General features: G+C 44.0%; 1 protein-coding gene across 1 annotated transcript in view; it reads right to left on the reverse strand.

The window, feature by feature from the left end:
• LOC140492241 (slit homolog 3 protein-like) overlaps positions 1–23,618 on the reverse strand; it is a 670,939-nt gene that overhangs the window by 221,598 nt on the left and 425,723 nt on the right. Inside the window, exon 7 of the mRNA XM_072591156.1 lies at positions 1,111–1,182. Within this exon, the coding sequence (XP_072447257.1) occupies positions 1,111–1,182 (72 nt within the window). The remainder of the gene's footprint in view (positions 1–1,110; positions 1,183–23,618) is intronic.

Genomic DNA, 23,618 nt, shown 5'->3' on the forward strand with positions numbered 1-23,618 from the left:
ATTTAACTCTATAAGCTCAGAATTTTACAATTTGGGTCCAATTTTTTTTTTCAGTATCATCTCCATTTTACAAGTGTAAATATTCAGATTTATATTCAGACTCAGCCTTAATGAAGAACAAAGTACATATCCAAACCTGAGATACTGACACCACCTCACTCCATCTGCTTAAGGATTTGGCAGGAAATGGTAAAATCTTATGGCTGCCTACAGCTGACAGTAAAGACTGACTGAAAGTAGCAAGATAGATGTACAGAAGGAACAACTAAAATGAAGAACCCCTCTCCAACCCTTAATTATAATATGAATGAATTTTATTCTTTCCCAAGATCTCAAGGTAGTGTAATTCTGAAATTGACTTTTTTCTACAATACACAGGGCTTTTAAATATCACGATTCCTGTGCTCTAATCACAGCTTCTTGTTTTAGCTCATACTCACTATCTGCTGGTGCGCTAGATTCCTTGTCTCAGTCTTATTCATTTAGAAACAGTAATACAACAAGCCCAAACCATACCAGTAAACATCGGGCACTCAACACACAGAGGCACTCCTGCACATACACGTTATTGACTACAACTAGAATGAAAGAATATTACAGCATAGAGAAGGCCATTCAACCCTTATCATGTCTGCTATCACCTTGAAATGGGTATTTGTTTCCTGCAATTCTTTTGCTTCTTCCTTGTACTTGAACAGGACACATAGTTACCTTTGAAAAATTCTTAAGGATTCTGCCGTTGCTAATATTTCTGCTTGAGCAACAAAATAAAAACTCTTTGACATTCTAGTTTCATGCAAAATACGTTATAATAATCAACGAGTGTTGGAGGCCACTGACCCAGAATATAGCACACAAAAACACACACCATCCAGGTGTAGAACTCTGTGGTTGTTCTGCCAGTGTCACTGGATCGAAATCTCCCTCCCTGTAACAGCACTATGGATGCACCTGCACCACACGGACTGCAATATTCCAATAAAGGTATCTCAGCATTACTTTTCCAAGTGACAATACGAATGGGTAATTAACGTGCACCAGTCTGTGAAAGAATGGAAACAGTATAGGGGCAATTTTGTTATTGAAAAGCTGCAAAATGCAAATACTCACAAAGTCCTTAGTTTTGGCATGTGGTTGAAACTGGTCAGTGGGATAAGGCTGATGTTGTTATTGTTGAGAGTCCTGAAAGACAAAGGAACACTTTCAGACTGAAGTTCGGTTAATATTCCTCAATAGGAGGAGAAATCATAGAATCTCTGCAGTGTAGAAACAGGTCATTTGGCGCAATAAATCCACACCAACCCTCCAGAGAGTAACCCACCTGAACCCTTCCCCTACCTATTAATCTACATTTACCCCTGACTAATGCATCTATCCCACGCATCCCTGAACACTATGGGCAATTTAGCATGGCCAATTCACCTAACCTGCACATCTTTGGATTGAGAGAGGAAACCAGAACACTCAGAGAAAACCCACGCAGACACAGGGAGAATGTGTAAACTCCACCCAGACAGTCGCCCAAGGCAGGAATCGAACCCAGGTCCCTAGCGCTGTGAGGCAGCAGTGCTAACCACTGTACAGTTAAAACTGACATCTGGGCACAGGGTGATCCTCGGTTTATTAAAGGTTGCTGTCACCATTCATCTACTTCCCTTTGCCTTGTTAGTTCAAGAAACCGAGACATTATTGAGTGTCAGTCTTTGCTATTCCACAATGAGTGGCTTGGATGCGTGTGAAAGAGTGAAACAGCAAACCCATCCATCACTGTATCATGGTTACATAGTGCGTATTCCCTGTCCCGTACCTTTTACAGAATCTCCACTGGGATCAGAAACTTTGCGAGGATGCTTAAGGATTGAGAAAAATGCCATCCCCAATCAAAATCGCTGACTAGCCACAGGTAATACAATGCTCACATTGCATAACGTGCACTAATTTTAGTGTCAACAGCCTTATGCACTCTCTCAAAATACAGACAAAAGCATCAAACAGGAGTGTCTAACAGCATTGAGAAACCAAGAAATCAAAGAACACAAAGTGTTTTTTAAAATGTAAATATTCTTCTTTTATTTTGTCATTCGAATAATGAGCCGACAATAAAAGTTGAAGTTTACATGCCCATAGTATGTACCAATATTAAAAAATACAGGCCCATTGACAGTGCATGTCATTCAGATGTACATAAGAATCTGGAACAGGAGTAGCCTATCTGTTCCCTCAATGAGGTAAAAACAAGTTAGTATCAGGGTACATCTAATGATTAGGAAGGCAATTGCAATGTTGGAACTTCTTGCAAGAAGGAGAGGAATGCAAGTAGGAAGTCTTGCGGCACGTTGGCTCAGTGGTTAGCATTGCTGCTTCACAGCTCCAGGGTCCCAAGTTCGACTCCATTCGACTTCATCTTTCCTGATGAAGGGCTTTTGCCCGAAACATCGATTTCGAAGCCCTTGGATGCTGCCTGAACTGCTGTGCTCTTCCAGCACCACTAATCCAGTATCTGTTCCCTCAAGCCTGCTCAACTATTCCACATTACAACCCTACTTTCTGCTGATAAAGTTTGTCTCCTTCGTTAGTCAGGAATGTATCTAGCTCCAAATTAAGAATATTGAATGACCCAGCCTCCACCTGGGGGATAGAGCACCAAAGGCTAGTCCTCCTGAGAGAAAAACAAATCTGTTAATTTTCATCTTAAATAGGAATCCCCTTACTTTAAAAATGTGCCCGCTATGTCAACTTTCCCGCAAGGGAAAACACCCTTGTCAGTTCCCTCAGATCGTTTATATTTCAGTAAGATTGCCTCCCATTCCTCCAAACTTCAGTTGGTACCTAACCTGTGCAACCTTTCCTTATGCAGTAACAAAGCATCAATCCGTAATGGCAGTAAAATGAATTTTCTCCAAACTGCTTCTCACACATTTACATCCTTTCTTAAATAAGTCAATCAGAATTGTACACAGTAATCAAAAACAATCATAGCAAGATTAGCTTAGATTCCCTACAGCGTGGAAACAGGCCCTTCGGCCCAATAAGGCCACACCGACCCTCCGAAGAGTAACCCACCCGGTTCCATTTCCCTCTGACTAATGCACTTAACACTACGGGCAATTTAGAATTGCCAATTCACCTGACCTGCACATCTTTGGACTGCGGGAGGAAATCGGAGCACCCGAAGGAAACCCACACAGACACGGGGAGAATGTGCAAACTCCACACAGACAGTCGCCCGAGGAATGGAGTCGAACTTGGGATCCTGGAGCTGTGAAGCAGCAGTGCTAACCACTGAGCCAACATGCCGCAAGACTTCCTACTTGCATTCCTCTCCTTCTTGCAAGAAGTTCCAACATTGTAATTGCCTTCCTAATCATTAGATGTACCCTGATACGAACTTGTTATGATTCATGGACCAGGATACTCAGATCCCTCTGCACAACAGTGTTTTGCAATTGACATAATACACTGCTTCTCTATTCTCTTTGCTAAAATATGTAAATTCACACAGCCCACATTATATTTCATCTGCCAGTTCTTGATTCCCTTCCTTTAACTTATCCATACCCCTCTGCAGATTTCTTATGCCCTTTTCAGAACTTAATTGCATACCTGTCTTTGTATCATCATCCAATATTAACCATTTATTTGATGCTTTCATTTAAATATATACTGTAAATATTTGAACTTGGACACTGATCTCCATGGCTTGTCATTCATCACATAGAGTCAAAGTCATAGAGTCATACAACACAGAAACAGATCTTTGATCCAAGCAGTCCATACCGAACATAATCTCAAACAAGTCTCACCTGCCTGCTCCTGGCACATAATTCTCCAAACCTTTCTTATTCATGTACTTATCCCAATGTCTTTTAAATGTTGAACTGTACCCACATCCACCACTTCCCCAGGAAGTTAATTTCACACACGAGCTAGTCCTTGTGTTAAAAATTTGCCCCTCACGTGTTTTTTAACCACTTCCATCAGGCAGAAGATACAAAAGCTTAAACACACGTTTCAGCATCTTGAATGGACTTCTCAAAATTCAAATTGAATGCAGCTGTTGCTTTGTATATCTCGCTACATGCTATCACCTCATGATTTGTATATCTTTGTACGGTATGATTGGCAGGCAAAACACAACTTTTCACTGCATTTAGGTACATGTGAAAACAATAAATCAAATCAAATCAAATCTTCTAGTGCATCAAATCTAGCAGATAATAATGCACCAAATGCAGCATCTCCTATTGCACCAAACACAAAACCCACAATTGCACAGAATACTGCAAACCATATTCCACTGAATGTAGAAATACATTGTACAACAAATGCATATTCATTTCCACCGAAGGTAGCAAATAAAACTCTTTTTTGGCATCAATATAGCATCTATTACTGCACCAAATACAACACCTTTGTTATGTGATGTGCATGCTTCTGGTAACTCCATGGCTATTTTAGAATGCAATCACGTTGCCATGGGTTCTGAATCACATGAACAAGTAAGGACAGCAGGTTTTCCTCCCGAAACATACTCAGAAAGTTTTCTATGACAATCAATAAGGAGACTCATGGTCACCAGCCCAGAGATGAACTTTTAACGACAAATTTACTTATTAGGAACATTCCCCTCACCAACCAGAGAAACATAGAGTCATAGAGAAGTATAGCACAGAAACAGATCCTTCGATCCAACTTGTCCATGCTGACCAGATACCCGAAATTAATCTAGTCCCATTTCCCAGCACTTGTCCCATATCCCTCCATTCATATACCCAACCAGATGCCTTTCAAATCTTGTAATTGTACCAGCCTCCACCACATCCTCTGGCAGCTCATTTCATACACGTACCACCCTCTGTGTGGAAAAAGTTGCCCCTTAGGTACCTTTTAAACTTTTCCCCTCTCACCCTAAACCTACACCCTTAAGTTCTGGATTCACTCTCTCCTTGGAAAAGACCTTATTCTATTCACCCTATCCATACCCCTCACAAGTTTTTCTTACCTACACTATCAGTATAGTATCAACAAGACTGTCTCTATCAATTCAGTTTAAATGCACCACTGGAGCCACAGAGTACTGGCTGAGAGGTACAAGCTCAGAGACATTACCATGTGCCACCTTCCCCTGCTGTGCATCTTGCTACTACATCCAATACAACTTCCTCCCCCTGGCACTGCCCAATACACCAGGTACAGTGTCTTACTGTACCAAACTGAACTTAAGTGCACCAGCAGAACTTAGTGGGATTCGAACCCATGCCACAAAAAGCATCCCTGAGGACATGACAATTTCTAGCCTAGCGACATCACCATTGTGTCACCACCTCCAACAGTTTCTACTGCACCCCAAAAGCAGCATCTGCAAATGCACCAAATGCAATGTCTGACTGTGTAACATGAAGCACTTTCTATTGCACTGCCCTCCAGTGCAGCAATTACAGTGTCTGTCACTGTAAAAAATACAGAACCTCCTCCTGCCTACCTTGTTTTTATGTTGCTGCATTTGATACCGGAGGCAGTACCCTATATTGGGTCGGAGCTGATGCTGCATTTATAAATCAGGCGGTGCAGTGGGGAGGCTTTATTTTGTGCAATGGAGGTTCCTCAGTTCACTCCTGTGGGATGTGCTGTTTGGTGCAGGAAATGGTACTATATCTGATGATTCTCTTGTTGATTGGAATGCTGCCTCTTGATCTTCCCCCAGTACTTTCACTTGTTTGTAGTATACACAGGGCGACTGGTGTATACAGATAAAAGTCTCGAATGCATGAATGAAAAGTCACAGCAAGTGATAAGGGGAAATAAGCTGTCAATGTTCTGTATCATGTTTCTGTATTTTTAATTGTGGACTGAAATGAGAAAGTAATCATTTTAACAAGTCAAGGATTGCTGCTCCTTTTAAAAAGAAGTTACCTGACACTCATTGTGCAAACAGTGGGGAACGGTCTGGTTACAGATGAGCCGGAGCTAGGGGGCTATGCAGCCAACAACAAATGCTTCACCCCAGGTTATCAATGGCAAAGGCCTCTTAACTCTGTGACTGGCTCCCAGGGAGCTGAACGACTTGGGGATGGGAAGATTTAGGTCAGAAACCATCGGATCTCTGGAAGTATACAAGCTCTTTCTGCTTTGCAGTAAAAGGCATTTTGAGCCTGAAGATGGCTGGCTTATCTCCCCACTATCCTTTGCTGTAACTTTTCTTAAGATAGAGACTTTTCTCCATCTGTACCCTGCGCATTCTGCAAACAAGTGAAAGTACGAGAAGATTGAGAGGAAGCCTTCCGATCAGAAAGACGGTCATCAAATACAGTATCATCTCCCACAGTATTATCCCCATTCCACCAAACGCACTATTCCCTACTTCACCGAAGACACTATTCCCTACACCACCCAACGCACTATCCCCTACTCCACCGAACTCACTATTCCCTAATCCACCGAACGCACTATTCCCTACTCCACCGAACGCAGTATTCCCTACTCCACCCAACGCACTATTCCCTAGTCCACCGAACACACTATTCCCTACTCTACCCAATGCACGATTCCCTACTCCACCGAACGCACTATCCCCTATTCCACCAAACGCACTATCCCCATTCCACCGAACACACTATTCCCTACTCCACCGAACGCGCTATCCCCATTCCACTGAACGCACTATCCCCTATTCCACCAAATGCACTATTCCCTATTCCACCGAACACACTATTCCCTACTCCACCCAACGCACTATTCCCTACTCCACCGAACGCGCTATCCCCATTCCACTTGAACGCACTATTCCCTATTCCACTGAACACACTATTCCCTACTCCACCGAACACTATTCCCTACTTCACCCAACGCACTATCCCCTATTCCACCGAACACACTGTTCCCTACTCCACCCAACGCACTATTCCCTATTCCACCGAACGCAACGCACTATTCCCTATTCCACCGAACGCACTATCCCTATTCCACCGAACACACTATTCCCTACTCCACCGAACACTATTCCCTACTTCACGCAACGCACGATCCCCTATTCCACCAAACACACTATTCCCTACTCCACCCAATGCACTATCCCCTACTCCACCCAACGCACTATTCCCTACTCCATCAAACACACTATTCCCTACTCCACAGAACACTATCCCCTACTCCACCCAACGCACTATTCCCTACTCCACCGAAAGCACTATTCCCTATTCCACCGAAAGCACTATTCTCTATTTCACCGAACACACTATTCCCTACTCCACCCAAAGCACTATTCCCTACTCCACCGAACGCACTATCCCCTATTCCACCGAACGTACTATCCCCATTCTATTGAACGCACTATTCCCTATTCCACCAAACGCACTATTCCCTATTCCACCGAACACACTATTCCCTACTCCACTCAGCGCACTATCCCCTATTCCACCCAACGCACTATTCCCTACTCCACCCAACACACTATTCCCTACTCCACCGAACGCATTATTCCATACTCCACCGAACACACTATTCCCTACTCCACCCAACGCACTATTCCCTACTCCACCGAATACACTATTCCCTATTCCACCGAATGCACTATCCCCATTCCACCGAACGCACTATTCCCTATTCCACCGAACGCACTATTCCCTATTCCACCGAACGCACTATTCCCTACTTCACCGAACGCATTATTCCATACTCCACCGAACACACTATTCCCTACTCCACCCAACACACTATTCCCTACTCCACCGAATACACTATTCCCTATTCCACCGAATGCACTATCCCCATTCCACCGAACGCACTATTCCCTACTCCACTGAACGCACTATTCCCTATTCCACCGAACGCACTATTCCCTATTCCACTGAACGCACTATTCCCTACTCCACCGAATGCACTATTCCTTTCTCCACAAAACGCACTATCCCCTACTCCACTGAACGCACAATCCCGTATTCCACCGAATGCACTGTCCCCTATTCCACCAAATACACTATCCCCTATTACACCGAACGCACTATTCTCTACTCCACCCAACACACTATTCCCTACTCCACCGAACACACTATTCCCTACTCCACCCAACGCACTATTCCCTACTCCACCCAACGCACTATTCCCTACTCCACCGAATACACTATTCCCTATTCCACCGAATGCACTATCCCCATTCCACCGAACGCACTATTCCCTATTCCACCGAACGCACTATTCCCTATTCCACCGAACGCACTATTCCCTACTTCACCGAACGCATTATTCCATACTCCACCGAACACACTATTCCCTACTCCACCCAACACACTATTCCCTACTCCACCGAATACACTATTCCCTATTCCACCGAATGCACTATCCCCATTCCACCGAACGCACTATTCCCTACTCCACTGAACGCACTATTCCCTATTCCACCGAACGCACTATTCCCTATTCCACTGAACGCACTATTCCCTACTCCACCGAATGCACTATTCCTTTCTCCACAAAACGCACTATCCCCTACTCCACTGAACGCACAATCCCGTATTCCACCGAATGCACTGTCCCCTATTCCACCAAATACACTATCCCCTATTACACCGAACGCACTATTCTCTACTCCACCCAACACACTATTCCCTACTCCACAAAACACACTATTCCTACTCCACCCAAAGCACTATCCCCTATTCCACCGAATGCACTATTCCTTACTCCACCGATCGCAGTATCCCCTATTCCATCAAACACACTATCCCCTATTCCACCGAACGCACTATTCCCTACTCCACCGATCGCACTATTCCCTACTCCACAAAATGCACTACTCCCTAACACACTATCCCCTATTCCACCAAACACACTATCCCCTATTCCACCGAACGCACGACTCCCTACTCCACCCAATACACTATTCCCTACTCCATAAAATGCACCATTCCTACTCCACCCAAAGCACTATCCCCTACTCCACCGAACACACTATTCCTTACTCCACCCAACGCACTATTCCCTACTCCACCAAACACACTATTCCCTATTCCACCAAACGCACTATTCCCTACTCCACAAAACGTACTATTCCCTACTCCAAACACGGAACTGCCCACAGCAGCAAGTGCAACAACTCACAATGCAGCTCGAATATTGCATGAATATGCGTAAATATTGCACATCCCCTTGCATCAAATGCAGCCCTTCCTTTCACACTGAATGCAACATCTCCTACTGCATTCGATGCAATGCCTCGTACTGTAACAAATGCTGTGCCTCCACATGCACAAAAATCTGTAGGTCCTGTTGCATCAAAGGCATCTGTTACTGTACCAAATCCTTCGACATCTCCAAATGCTATGCCTCCTACTGAACCAAACACCTTACACTGCACCAAATGCAGCCTTTCCCAATGTTAATATCATCTGCCAATGCACCAAATGTAGCGCCAACTGCCTGAAATGCAGAGAGTCCTACATTAACACTTGCATCAAATTTGATTGCATAAAGAGTTTATCCTGCTGCATCCAATACTGTATCTTCCACTGCATCCAATGCAGTGTCCACTACCCCACGCAATACATTGCCTGCCTCAGACTGTATCAAGTGTAACAATCCCCTGCCACTGCAAAAATGCAGAATCACTATCACAGTGCACTGCAAAGGCTTTTCCTACTGCACTGAATACACACCTCCTTCTACTTCAAATGTAGGGCCTCCCACTGCACCGTATACACCAATTCTCAATGGAATAAATACAACACCTTTGAATGCACCAAAGACAGCGCCTTATTCTGGATCAAGTACAAGACCTCCCAGTGCATCACATACTGTATGTGTCACAGAAGCACACACTACTTCTCCTCACATAGAATAGATTCTCATAGAATCCTACAGCACAGTCGAGGACCTTCAGACCGTTCAGTCTGTATCACCAAATATATACTATGACCTACACTTGTTCCACTTCCACACTGCTTCTCTGACTGCACCCAATGCAACATCTCATCCTACAGCAAATATAATGCCACTTACTGCACCATGAATATTCTGTTCTACTGCAGAAAACACAAACATCTCTACTGCACCAAATAAAGCAATTCCTATTGCAGCAAATACTGCATAGCCTGCTGCATCAAATAGAAATACATTGCAGGCTATACAACTGTGCCAATAACAGCATCGCTTGCTGCACCACATACAGCAATTCCTAATGCAAACATATAATGCACCATAATAGACCAATATCCACGGCTTTTACTAACCAAAATACAGCATCTCATACTCACCAAATACAGCATTTCTGATTGCATCACCTACGCTTCGCATTGTAGCAAATACAGAACCATCTAATGGACTAAAGAGAGGGCCTGCTATTGGTTCAGATGCTGCTTCTAATTCTGCACCAAATGCTGTGTCTCTCACTGCAACAGATGCCCTGTCCCCACTGCAACAGATGTCACATCACCTACTGAATCAAGAACAGCAGCTCCTCTGCACCACATGCAGCGCCTCCTATTGCCCCACACGGAACCTCGTCCTGCACCAAATGCAGCGTTTCTTACTGCAGCAAATGCAGTCACCTCTAATGCACCAATTACCACATCCTCCAGTGCACCACTTAGAGGATCTCCCATTGCTTCAAATGCTGCATTTCACACGGCACCAAGTGCCATGTCTCCTCCTCCATCAAACGGAGCATCTCTGACTGCACCAAATGCTGCAGTCCCTACCCATCAAATGCAGTGATGCCCACTGCACCAAATATAGCACCTCCTATTGCACCAGCCAATGCATTGACTTTTTCAGTGCAGGATCTTCAGTTGGATCTGGCAGAACAGAATGCAATTTGCAACTGGATCAGTTTTGCTTTGTTACAGCAATGAGCAGTGTTAGACAAAATGCAACAAATTATCCCCAAACATCCTTCAACATTTTGCTAACATTAAATGATTCATTTCACATCTAAATAACAGGTAGTTGAACAAAGTTCCAGAGCGCATCCAGAGTGTGAACACAATCACAGGGAATTGAGAAAGGTATCATCTGCTCAGAGTCACACGATTTCATCTGAAATTGGCTGGCTATGTTGCTCAGGATAATGTTTCCCCTTGCCTCCCGCAGTCAGCTGACCAATTCATCAAACCTCAGTGCAGCTCAATGCATGTAATCTCCATTGTGTCCACGGAGGCATGTAATTGCTTTAACACAAAGATATTACAGTTGGCATGCAAAAGCCAATTACAGGCATTAGGAATCTCCTGACTACATATCCGCTACGAATAATCTGTGGGAAGATTACCACAGTCAAAGCTTAACAAACTGTTTAATGCAATCCTGTCTCCCTGTACAGTTGAAGACAATTTTACAATTATCATCATTTTCCAACCGCTATTGTGTTCAAAACGCAATATACTTGTCATTTGTGAAACTGGTGTCTGACTTCAATACGCCGATGTTGAGGGGTGACACACACCATCAATAGATGTCTTCAAAGCAATGTGCTCAAACATTCTATCACACACCTCTAGAACAGGTGGATGTGAACCTCAGGCTGCCTGGTTTAGAGGTAGGGACACTACCACTGCACCATGAGAGCCCTCCTTGTCCGATATGCTGTGATGTGGAGGTGCCGTTGTTGGACTGGGGTGGACAAAGTTAAAAATCACACAACACCAGGTTATAGGGTGACAGGTTTATTTGGAAGCATGAGGTGGTTGTCCTGATGAAGGAAGGAGCAGTGTTCTGAAAGCTTGTGCTTCCAAATATTTTAAGTTTTAAATTTGTTCAGTATGTTGACTTAGAATGGGTCACTAGCTGATGCATTAAAAAGATTTTAAGAGTTTCCCTCACTACTTCATCAAACACAATGTAACTATCTAGTACTAAGATTCAGTGAAGGATCTAGCATCGGAGATTAGCCTTCTCTCCCATTACATTCATCTCGGTATAAGAGTTTCAGGCTAGAAATGTTGACTTTCCTACTCCTCAGATGCTGTCTGACCTGCTTTGCTTTTCCTGCCTCACATCTATTGACTCATGTTACTTGTCGTCTTCAGAACCAAAGAGGAAAAATACAGTCTGTTCTGATACAACACTATAATTCCACTCCTGTGCGATCCCACATTATAAGAAAATCGTGTGATAGCAGCACCATTTAAACTAATGGGCCCGGAATCGCATTATAACCAATACAGGTAAGGAAAGTTCATGTCCTACAAATAACAGTCTAAATTCTTCAATCACATTATAGCCAATTCGCGTTGAAGTAACACACATTATACCAGAACCGAACGTACAAAGAAATCAGTATTGAAAGAATATGAGCAACAGTATCGGGCTGTGGAAGGCCACAGAACATTATTTTACTTTCCACAGCTGCTGAATAGATGCAATGTAAAGGCAGATATTGATACAGAACATCCCTTCCCATGCCACTATGAAGAAGCAGCATTCCTGTCCTGTGTGATCTTATGAGAGAAATTCTATCCAAAAATGAGTGATTCGAACGTAATCTAAAAGAAGATGCTGTGTTTTTTTTTGTCATTCGCTCAGGGATGTGGATGCCACAGGCTATGCCAGCATTTATTGCCCATCCCTAATTGCCCAGAGGGCAGTTAAGAGTCAATCACATTGCAGTGAGTCATATGTAGGCCAGACTGGGTAATCACAGCAGTTCCTTTCCTAAAGGACATGGGGAGTCCAGAACTAGAGAGCATGGGTTTAGAGTGAGAGGGGAAAGATATAAAAGAGACCTAAGGGATATCTTTTTCACACAGAGGGTGGTACATGTATGGAATGAGCTGCCAGAGGAAGTGGTGGAAACTGGTACAATTGCAACATTTAAGAGGCATTTGGATGGGTATATGAATAGGAAGGGTTTGGAGGGATATGGGCCCGGGTGCTGGCAGGTGGGACTAGATTGGGTTGGGATATCTGGTCGGCATGGACAGGTTGGACCGAAGGGTCTGTTTCCATGCTGTACATCTCTATAACTCTATGACTCTATAAGTGAATTAAAACTCAGCCATAGTGAGACTTGAACCCAGGTTCCTGGAATATTTCTTCCCTCCTGCATTAATACTTTAGCAATACCACCACTGGGCTTTCACCTCCCCAAGTGCAGTGGTGTGTTCACTGGGCGAGTATTCAATGGGTCAAGTGAGGCTAATCCTCAGGGTAAGGAGTGATGCATCACGGGTTGGTACGCCAACTGCTCTGCCTTGAACCATAAGAAAGTACAGAGAGGTTCGTACACAGCCCAGTCCATCACACAAGCCAACCTTCCATCCACTGACTCCATCTACACTTCCCACTGCCTCGGGAAAGCAGCCAACATCATCAAAGGCCCCTCCTACCTCAGTTATAATCTCTCCCACCCTCTTCCGTTAGGCAGGAGATACAAAAGCTTAAATACCCACACCAAGAACAGCTTCTTCCCCGCTGTTACTAGACTGCTGAATGGACCTCTCAAATATTAAATTTAATGTAGATCTTACTCTCTATGCACCTTCTCTGTAGCTGTAACATTGTACACCTCACTCTGCTATATCATCCCAACACACTTTGTGTGGTATGATCTGCCTGTACTCCACGCAAAACAAAATGTTTCACTGCACCTAAGTACATGTGACAGTAATAAATCAAATCAAATCAAAGCCCACCATGGCTGAATTTAAATCCAGTAAATGCTGAACAAGGAACTGCCATCAACTCTTAGAAAAACTGATCTAATTGAGTCAGATCCCTTTGGAGGAGGGAAATCAGATGTCCTTAGCTAGTTTGACTGATATGTGACTCCAGACGCAGAGCAAAATGGTTGTTGCTAAAATGGCTCAGCAAACCACTCAGCTCAAGCTGAATTAGGGATGGGTAGTAAATGAAAGAATGAAGCTCCTAAGAAGTTTTAAATCACGTGAAAAAGAGATAGTGATCGGTCTAAAGGTTTTCCTGATGCACCAACTGAGGTTAGGGTTAGGTTGAAACCTAACCCTGTCACACCAACTGAGGTTGTCAGCGATCAACAATCACAGGCCCCGGGCATCAACGAGACCCTCACCAACATCCAAAGGGCCACAATGAACCAGAAGCCAATTGGATCAGCCATACTCTCACTGGGGCTACTGGAACAGGGAAGATGCCACTGATTCTGCAGGATGTGAAGAGTTTCCTGATCTCTCAAAGGCTCTTCACCAGATTCAAATTGAAGATGAGACATCCAATGAAACGTGCATGACTTGTCTCAATGCAATTCTGGCTGCATCAACACACGAGAAGCTCAACATCATCCAGGTCCAAGCATTCCACTTGACTGGTGTCTGTGTGACCAGAATTTGACTGTGAGATTTTTAAAAAATTGATTTCAGGACATGTGAATATAGAAAATCGTTTGCATAACCATTGTGAATATTGATTGCTCAGTAAGAACTACAATGATACAGTACGCTCTGCTTGTGGTAGGAACAGTACAACTTTAAAAGAAATGCAATTTATTTAGTGAAAATATGATGGACAAGTCAAGAACACAGTGTTTTGTGGAATATACATTCTGACAGATGGGATCACTATATTTCCTTGCTTTAAAGTGGCTTTGTGACACTGGTCTAAACTCGAAGGGAGGTTGAGTGATAGCAAAGGTGTTGAACAAGAATAGAGCAAGCAATTCTGGTCTCCCTCCTATCGAAGGATGTTGTGAAACTTGAAAGGGTTCAGAAAGGATTTATAAGCATGTTGCCAGGGTTGGAGGATTTGAGCCAAAGGGAGAGGCTGAATAGGCTGGGGCTGTTTTCCTTGGAGGATCAGAGGCTAAGGGGTAACCTTATAGAGGTTTATAAAATCATGAGGGGCATGGATAGGAGAAATAGACAAAGTCTTTTCTCTGGGTTGGTGGAGGGGTGGGGTGAGTGGGTGGTGGGGGGGGAAGTATTGGTGGGGAATTAGAGTGCATAGATTTAGGCTGACGGGGGAAAAATTTATAAGAGACCTAAGGGGCAACTTTTTCTAGCACAGGATGGTGTATGTATGGAATGAGCTGCCAGAGGAAGTGGTGGAGGCTGGTACAATTATAACACTTAAGAAGCATCTGGATTGGTATATGAATAGGAAGCGTTGAGAGGGATATGGGCCTGGTGCTGGCAAATGGTAGGTGCTGCTAGACTAATTTAGGTTATCTGGTCAGCATGGATGAGTTGGACCGAAGGGTCTGTTTCAATGCTGTATACGTACATGAATGACCCCCAGCAAAGGAAGTGCCACTGGTTGCCTGATGCCCTTAGCCCAGCACATGGGTAACACAAGTCATTGCTATAGAGTGTTCTCTCCAAGGGAAATCAATTCTGCTTCAGCAGCAGCTTTAAAACAGGTGCTTTGCAAACAGGTCTCCTCCCTGTGTTTTCACCATCTAAAAATGCTCCAAAAATATACAGCCAGTTAAGTAGCTCTTGAAAGTTACACATGGAGATTCCTACAGACAGTAATGCCATAATGACAATAGGATTAGGGTTACGGTCAGGATCAGGGTTAGGGTTAGGATAGGTTTAGGGTCAGGGTTAGGGATAGGGTTAGTGTTAGAATTAGATTAGGGTTATGGTCAGGATCACGGTTAGGGTTAGGGTTAGGATTAGGATTAGGATAGGGTTAGGGTCAGGGTTAGGGTTAGGATTAGGATAGGGTTAGTGTCAGGGTTAGGGTTAGTGTTAGGATTAGGATAGGGTTAGGGTCGGGATCACGGTTAGGGTTAGGGTTAGGATTAGGATAGGGTTTGGGTGAGGGTTTGGATTAGGATAGGGTTAGGGTCAGAGTTTGGGATAGGGTTAGGATTAGGTTAGGGTGAGGGAAGGATTAAGATTCAGATAGGGTTAGGGTAAGAATCAGGGTTATGGTTAGGGTCAGGGTTAGCATTAGGGTTAGGGTCCATGTTACGGTCAGGATCAGGGCAAGGGTTAGGGTTAGGGTCAGGGTCAGGATTAGGGTTAGGGTCAGGATCAGGGGAAGGGTTAGGGTTAGGGTCAGGATCAGGGTTAGGGTCTGGTTTTGGGTTAGAGTCAGGGTCAGGGTCAGGGTTTGGGTGAGGGTTAGGGTGAAGTGTAGGGTGAGGATCAGGGTTAGTGTTAGGGTTAGGTTTCAGGTTAGGGTCAGGGTCAGGGTTTGGGTAAGGGTTAGGGTGAAGGTTAGGGTCAAAATCAGGGTTAGGATTAGGGTCAGGGTCAGGGTCAGGGTTAGGTTTAGGACGAGGCTAAGAAATACAGAGTTGACATCCCCACCTCTCAGCCTGAAACTCTGGGTTGAAGTTCCACCTCAGAAGCTAATGGACATGGGAAGTGTGTCAAACAGTTCCATTCCCAATCTGTAAATCTTTCCCATCGCCACTATAATAGGCAGTAAGTGCGTGAGAGAGTTTCCTGGTCAGCAATGAAAGCAACACATTATCAGATATGTTTGTCATCAGAAGATGACACTGGGTCTGTACTTGCTGGAGTTTAGAAAAATAAGGGGGGATTTGATTGAAACGTACAGAATACTGAGAGGCCTGGATACAGCGGACATGGAACTTTATTCCCTCATGGAGGGATTCGGACCTGAGGGAGGAGCAAATCACTGAAGATGCTGGAATCTGTACTGAGAATAACAAACGCTGGAGATCATAGTGGGTCAGGTTGCATCCATGGAGAGTGAGTAAGCTCTCTCTAACCCTAGCCTGATGAAGAGTAATCTAAACTCGAAAAGCTAGCTTGCTCCCTCTCCATGGATGCTGTCGGAACCCCTGTGATCTCCACCATTTGTTGCTTTCAGTTGGGACCCAAGGGCATAGCCTCAGAATGAAGGGACAACCCTTTAGAACTGAGGTGAGGACTAATCTCTTCAGCCAGAGGGTGGTGGCTCTGTGGAATTCATTGCCTCAGAGGGCTATGGAGGCCAAGTCATTGAGTGTATTTAAGACAGAGATAGATAGGATCTTGATTAGTAAAGGGATCAAAGGATATGAGTAGAAGGCAGAACAGTGGAGTTGAGAAACATATCAACCATGATTGAATGGTGGAGGAGACTCGATGGGCCGATTGGCCTATTTCTCCTTCTATATGTTATGGTCATACTCCAGACACAGGATCTTGCCACGAGCAAGTGTCATCCTCAAGGGACTACCACACACAATGATAAAATTACATTGAAGGATAAATCTTGGTCAGGACAGCAGGAATAATTCTCCTGGTATAGTGCCATGGGATCTTTAACGTCCATCTGAGAGAACAAATGCAGCGTCAGGTTTGACGTCCTGTCTGAATAAAGCAACCTTCAATTCCCTTTGGACTGCAATGTAGCAAGACTAGCAATACTGATTCAGGGCTAAGAATGCTGTGATTGAGTTTATTACAGAACTGTACAGGCCATTGTGGAGTCTGAATAGGGTTTTGTGTAACTGCAGTGTCACGTCTGCATCCCTATACTCCAGCCCTTTACGAAGGACAACATTTCATTAGCTGTCTTGACTAGTTTCTGGACCTGGTTATGGTATTGCAAAGGGCTATGCATCTAAATCCCAAATCTCTTTGAATGTCTACTCTATTTAACTTTGTACCTTCTGCTTCCCTGTGAACACCTCTTTTGTGTCGAGAGTGTAGTACTGGAAAAGCACAGCAGATCAGGCAGCATCCGAGGAGCAGGAGAATCAACATTTCGGGCGTAAGCCCTTCATCAGGAATCTGACTCCCATCTGATACCCCATTCCTGATGAAGGGCTTTTGCTTGAAACATTGATTCTACCATTCCTTGGATGCTGCCTGACCTGCTGTGCTTTCCCAGCACAACACTCTTGACTCTGATCTCCAGCATCTGCGGTCCTCACTTTCTCCTGCATCCCTTTTGTGTATATAATTGACTCTATTACTCTTTTACTATTTGTATGCCCAAAGAAGACTTCAGGATTCCCCTTTAGGTTAGCTGCTAGACTTCAGGGTTGTTCAATGGTTCCCACTGGTGCCTCACAGGACCTAGGTTCAATCCCACATTCAAGTGACTGTCTGTGTGGAGTTTGCACGTTCATCCTGTGTCTGCGTGGGTTTCCTCAGGGTGCTCCGGTTTTCTCCCACAGTCCAAAGATGGGCATGTTAGTTGGATTGGCCATGCTAAATTGCCCTTTTGTGTCTAGGGATATGCAGGCTAGGTGGATTAGCCAGGCGAAGTGCAGGGCTATGGGCAAGTGGGGTCTAGGTCTGTGTGGGATAGTCTTCGGAGGGCTGGTACAGATATAATGGGCTGAATGGCATCTTTCTGCATTACAGGGGTTTTAAGAATCTAAATTTTGGCAGGAAGAATAATTATCAAAATAATGAAAGATTGCAGATCTTTGGAATGCAGAGATCTCGGTGTCTTCATGCATGAATCACAAAACGTTTGTCTGCAAAGACACCAAGTCATTAAGAAAGCTAATAGATGTTATCCTTTATTAAGAGGGGAACTGAATACAAAAATAGAGAGGTTATGCTTCAATTAAACAGGGTTCTGGTGAGATGGTATCTGATGTACTGTGCACAGTACTGGTCACCGTATTGAAGGACGGGTATAAATGCTTTGGAGGTAGTTTGGAGAAGATTTACTAGACTAATCCCTGGAGTCTTTTGAGGAAAACTTAGGCAGGCTAGTTGAGTTCAGAAGAGTTGGAGCTGGTTTAATTGAAACATAAAATCCTGAGGGGTCTCGACAGGATAGATTATGGAGAAATATCTATGGGAGAGTCTAAGATGATGGGACACTTCCTCAAATGGTATCGTTGGAACATCGTCCTTCTCAGGAACAGACACTTTGATTATTTTTGAAGCGGACAGATTCTTCTTAAGCAAGGGGGTTGAAAGGTTCTCGGGGGTGGGCAGGAATGTGGATTTGAGGGTCACAGTCAGATCAGGCATGATCATACTGAATGGTACAGGAGGCACAAGGGGCTGAATTGTCTGAACCTGCCCCTGCTTCGCTTGTTCACATTCCCTGGTCGTGTGCAGTGAGCTGCAACACTTCTGTCCAAACTGACATCAGTGCTGTGCAAGTTGCCTCTCCACTCTTCATGTTCAGCCACCTTCAGTCTATGAGCTGGAGCAACCGCCGAAAAGATGCGCGCTGAGCATGGTACAATGTCCGCAAGTGAGACACAGTTACATTGACAGCGGGAGAGAAAAAAAATTAAATGGAACAGGCATCTTGTCAGATACTGATACCATTACATACCAGTTAAAAGGCATCAGAATGGGTAGATAAATAGGAAGGTTTGCAGGGAAATGGGCCAAATGCTGGCCAGATTTATTTCGGACATCTGATCGGCAAGGACGAGTTGGACCGAAGAGTCTGTTTCCTTGCTGTATATCTCTATGACTTTAAAGAGGTTGTACAGGATGTTAGTGAGGCCTCTTCTGAAAGACTGTGTGCAGTTCTGGTCTTCCTGTGATAGAAAGGATTCTATTAAGTTGGAGAGGTCCAGAAGAGATTTACCAGGATGTTGCTGGATTTGGAGAGTTTGAGTCATAGGGAGAGGCTGAGTAGACTGGGACTTTTTTCACTGGAGCATAGGACGTTGAGAGGTGACCTTATAGAGATTTATAAAATATCGAGGCCTAATGATAAAGTGAATGGCAGGTGTCTTTTCCCTCGGATTTCAAGACTAGGGGGCACGTTTTAAGGTGAGAGGAGAGATTTTAAAAAGACGTGAGGGACAACTTTTTGACGCAGAGAGTGGTTGCAACATTTAAAAGACATTCAGATAAGTACATGAATAGGAAAGGTTTGGAGGGATATGGGCCAGGAGCAGGCAGATGGGACTGGTTTGGTTTGGGATTATAGCCGGCATGGACTGGTTGGACCGAAGGGTTTGTTTCCGTGCTGCATGACTCTGAAAGACATGAGAGCCAATGCAGTGAACTTGAACACAAGAGAGTTCAGATACGTGAGAATGGATGAGGCATCAGGAATAGTGTTAGTGTGAGAATACACTGGTGATACACAAGCATGTACCCGTATACATGAGTCTGTGATAGTAAAGGTTAGAGAGGGAAAGGCTGTATCAGAGGAAACATCACTGTGCATGGGGAATGCCAGTGCTAGCTCTACATATACAGAATTAGTCTCTGACAGGGTAAACCCTGAGCATGTCAGCATCAGAAGTTAACAAAGTAAACAGGATGCTTCAAAATTAAACAGAGACATTATTTCAATTTTTTTTTTAAATCAAAAGAATTTCAGTTTGAACTGATAAAGGAACCGATACCGGACCACACCGGGGAATGTTTCCATTCCCAGTGACCATCCCTTTTCACATCAGAAGTCAATATTCACACTCACTGGAAAAGAAGGATTTGTCAATGGTTTGGAATATCAAAATCAAACCAAAATGACTTATTCTTTTCATTATAGAATCATATAGAGTCATACAGACCCCTTGGTCCAATTCGTCCATGCTGACCAGATATCCAAAATTAATCGTGTCCCATTTGCCAGCACTTGGCCCATGTCCCTCTAAATCCTTCCTATCCATACACCCATATAGACACCCGTTAAATCTTGTAATTGTCCCACCCTCTACCACTTCCTCTGGCAGCTCATTCCACACCCACATCAGCCTCTGCATAAAAAAGTTGCCCCCTTACATTCCTTTTAAATCTTTTCCCTCTCACTCTAAACCCATGCCCTCTTGTTGTGGACTCCGTTACCTGGGGAAAAGACTGTGGCTCTTCACCCTATTCTGTGCCCCTCATGACTTTATAAACTTCTACATGGTACCTTTCAACTTGATTACAAATTTCGAAATATGTTCCAACTACCCTTAACCTTTCTGGCAATTAGCTTGCCCAGTTAGGATTGGTAATGCTGAATATAAATTTACATTGTCTGCCGTAACTTTCTGCTCTCATTTTGACTTGCTGTTAAATTTTGATGGCCGTTGGTTGAAAGAGGAAGAAAAGACAAATGGATCCACAGTGGGATCATTTGAGACTGGAATATGTGACTGACTGAACACAAGCATACGGGCATCAGACAGAAGGGTAACACTTTGCTCAGTCACTCTGCTGTGACACACCTACTGCACCACTCACTTAGATTTCCAGTCCGGTTACATTCACCAGAGGAGGTCAACAGAGAAAACACAAATGGTTCCTTAAGAGAGGAGAGGAGGTCCCAAAACTTCATGGAGATTGACCATACCCTCAGCTTTGAAGCTTCTCAGTTAGCGACAGAGTTAAAGCACGTTTTGGAAAAGGGAGCTTCAAATGTAGTAGATTTGCAACCAATCACCATTGTTTCTGTACGAGAAGATGTTCAGACAGTCCTTCTGTCCAAAGGTGAATTCTACTTATTGAAGATTTAAAAGGAACCTAAGAGACAATTTTTTCATGCAGAAGGTGGTGTGTGTACAGAATGAGCTGCCAGAGGACATGGTGAAGTTGGTACAATTACAGCATTTAAAAGGCATCTGGATGGGAATATGAATAGGAAGAGTAAAGATTAGATTACTTACAGTGTGGAATCAGGCCCTTCGGCCCAACAAGTCCACACCGACCCTCCAAAGAGCAACCCACCCAGACCCATTTACCCCTTCACCTAACACTATGGGCAAACTAGCATGGCCAATTCACCTAACCTGCACATCTTTGGACTGTGGGAGGAAACTGGAGCATCCGGAGGAAACCCACGCAGACACGAGGAGAATGTGCAAACTTCACACAGACAGTCACCTGAGGTTGGAATCAAACCCGGGACCCTGGTGCTGTGAGGCAACAGTGCTAACCACTGAGCCATCGTGCCGCCCATTTAGAGGGATATGGGCCAAATGCTGGCAAATGGAAATTGCTTAATTTAGGATATCTGGTCGGCAAGGATGAGTTGGACCGAATGAGTTTCCATGCTGTTTAGTTCGATGACTCTATGACTCTCTAGCCGTTCATCGGTCAGTGGTAAATCAACGTATTGCAGTGATCTGGCTGGAAGAGTATGATTACTGGACCGCAATACACTTTGGCTTGTGTTGGAATAAAGTCAACAGCACCAGATGCTGGCTGAGAAGAGTTGCTGTGTGCCAGAGAGACGTATTAACATCAGTGCAGAGATACTTGTCAATTTACGGCAGTGACACTGGAGACTATATTAGTGCCTGTGCAATAACGGCTCAAATATTACTCCCAGTTATTTCCACCAACTACATTATGAGTAATCATTGTTCAATATGAAATTACATCACCGGCGGTATGCTCCAAAACAGTAACAATGCTGTTGGTAGAGGTGAATGATAAACTCTGGACACATTTAGTTACTGTGACCTCAGTGCAGATGGATTCGGAAATGTGAAAAGATCTACAAGTTGGGGGGCAATGACAGTATTTTGTTGAAGGGGGTCCACAAGTAGGGAACAGGTACTTGCCGGCAAATGTAGCGATTTGCAAAACACCCATTTCAGAAAAGCCTTCCCATTTTTCTCCCTTCCCACTCTGCCTTTACTCGTACTGGACTACAGTGAGAACACTGGCACCCCAACACATTGCCCTTTCTCACAATTAAGCTCAGACCATGAGCTTGACCATTCTGTCTGACTGGAAAGTCAACAATGATTCGCTTCACAGCCAATTTTTCCAGCCAGGCATTTCGAGTGGCCGTCAATGGATGGCACACAGTGGCGTGAAACAATGTCCTTACCCTGGTCACACTGAAGCTGATGACAGCACCCACTCCCTTGTTCCCACTGCCATTGCCTCCCTTGGCATGGGGTGAGGTTTCAAGGGATGTCAAAATCCATAGAACTCTCACTGCATTCAATACAGAAAAGTGGAAAAGTCATTTCAAATTAAGCAAGTCTTGTTCATCCCAATTTTTAAAATGCTATCACAATATTGGAAGAATTGCAAGATTGTTGAGGTACCAGGCAGTGCAAAAATTGCTCGTGCCTTCCAAAAAAACAGAAAACAAGAGGTATCTCCTCAATACCATAGTCAAAAACCATTGATCAAAATGTTCTCAGCACAAATGAAATACACAGGAGTGATTGTTTCTTTTAACCATGACATTATGTAATCCTTATGACTAATATCAACATATTAGTGTCGCACATTAGTGTATGCCGAGTTTAGCTACAAGTTCAAACACCTAAGCTGACTACCAATTTGAAACACATGACGCAAAGGAACAAGGTTTAAAGCATGAATGGTATATATCCAAAGTGGATAGAATAAAATAATGTGGAGACCACAGTCAGCAAAGTACATCTCTTGCCCAATGATCTCTAATTTTACAAAGATGATAGAATATACAAATAATCCCTCAGTTAATTCCTCGCTTTACTTCAAGTAACGAGCGGAATAGATGAAACGTCCACCTGCAAAATAAGAACCGGCCTAAAATTCGTGGAGAAACGTACCTCTCCTGGTCAAATATCCTTGATGGAAGCGCATCGGCACGATGTGAACAAATAAAGATGATGCGGTAGACTTAAACATCACGGTTCTTTTCTCTGGTTGCATCAGCGCACTGCACCCTGCGTCGCCGCTCTCCCTTTGGTCAGCTCGAGCTTTCCCCTCCCATCTCCTGATTGCGGAGTGTGGAGATTTATGCTCATCCAAGCGTGCTGACATCAGGGGGACTGCTAGTGATTGATGACTGCGGCCAAAAAAAAAAACCATGCCTCCTTTTTT

Source organism: Chiloscyllium punctatum, chromosome 20 (genome assembly GCF_047496795.1).
Source record: "Chiloscyllium punctatum isolate Juve2018m chromosome 20, sChiPun1.3, whole genome shotgun sequence".
Lineage (NCBI taxonomy): Eukaryota > Metazoa > Chordata > Chondrichthyes > Orectolobiformes > Hemiscylliidae > Chiloscyllium > Chiloscyllium punctatum.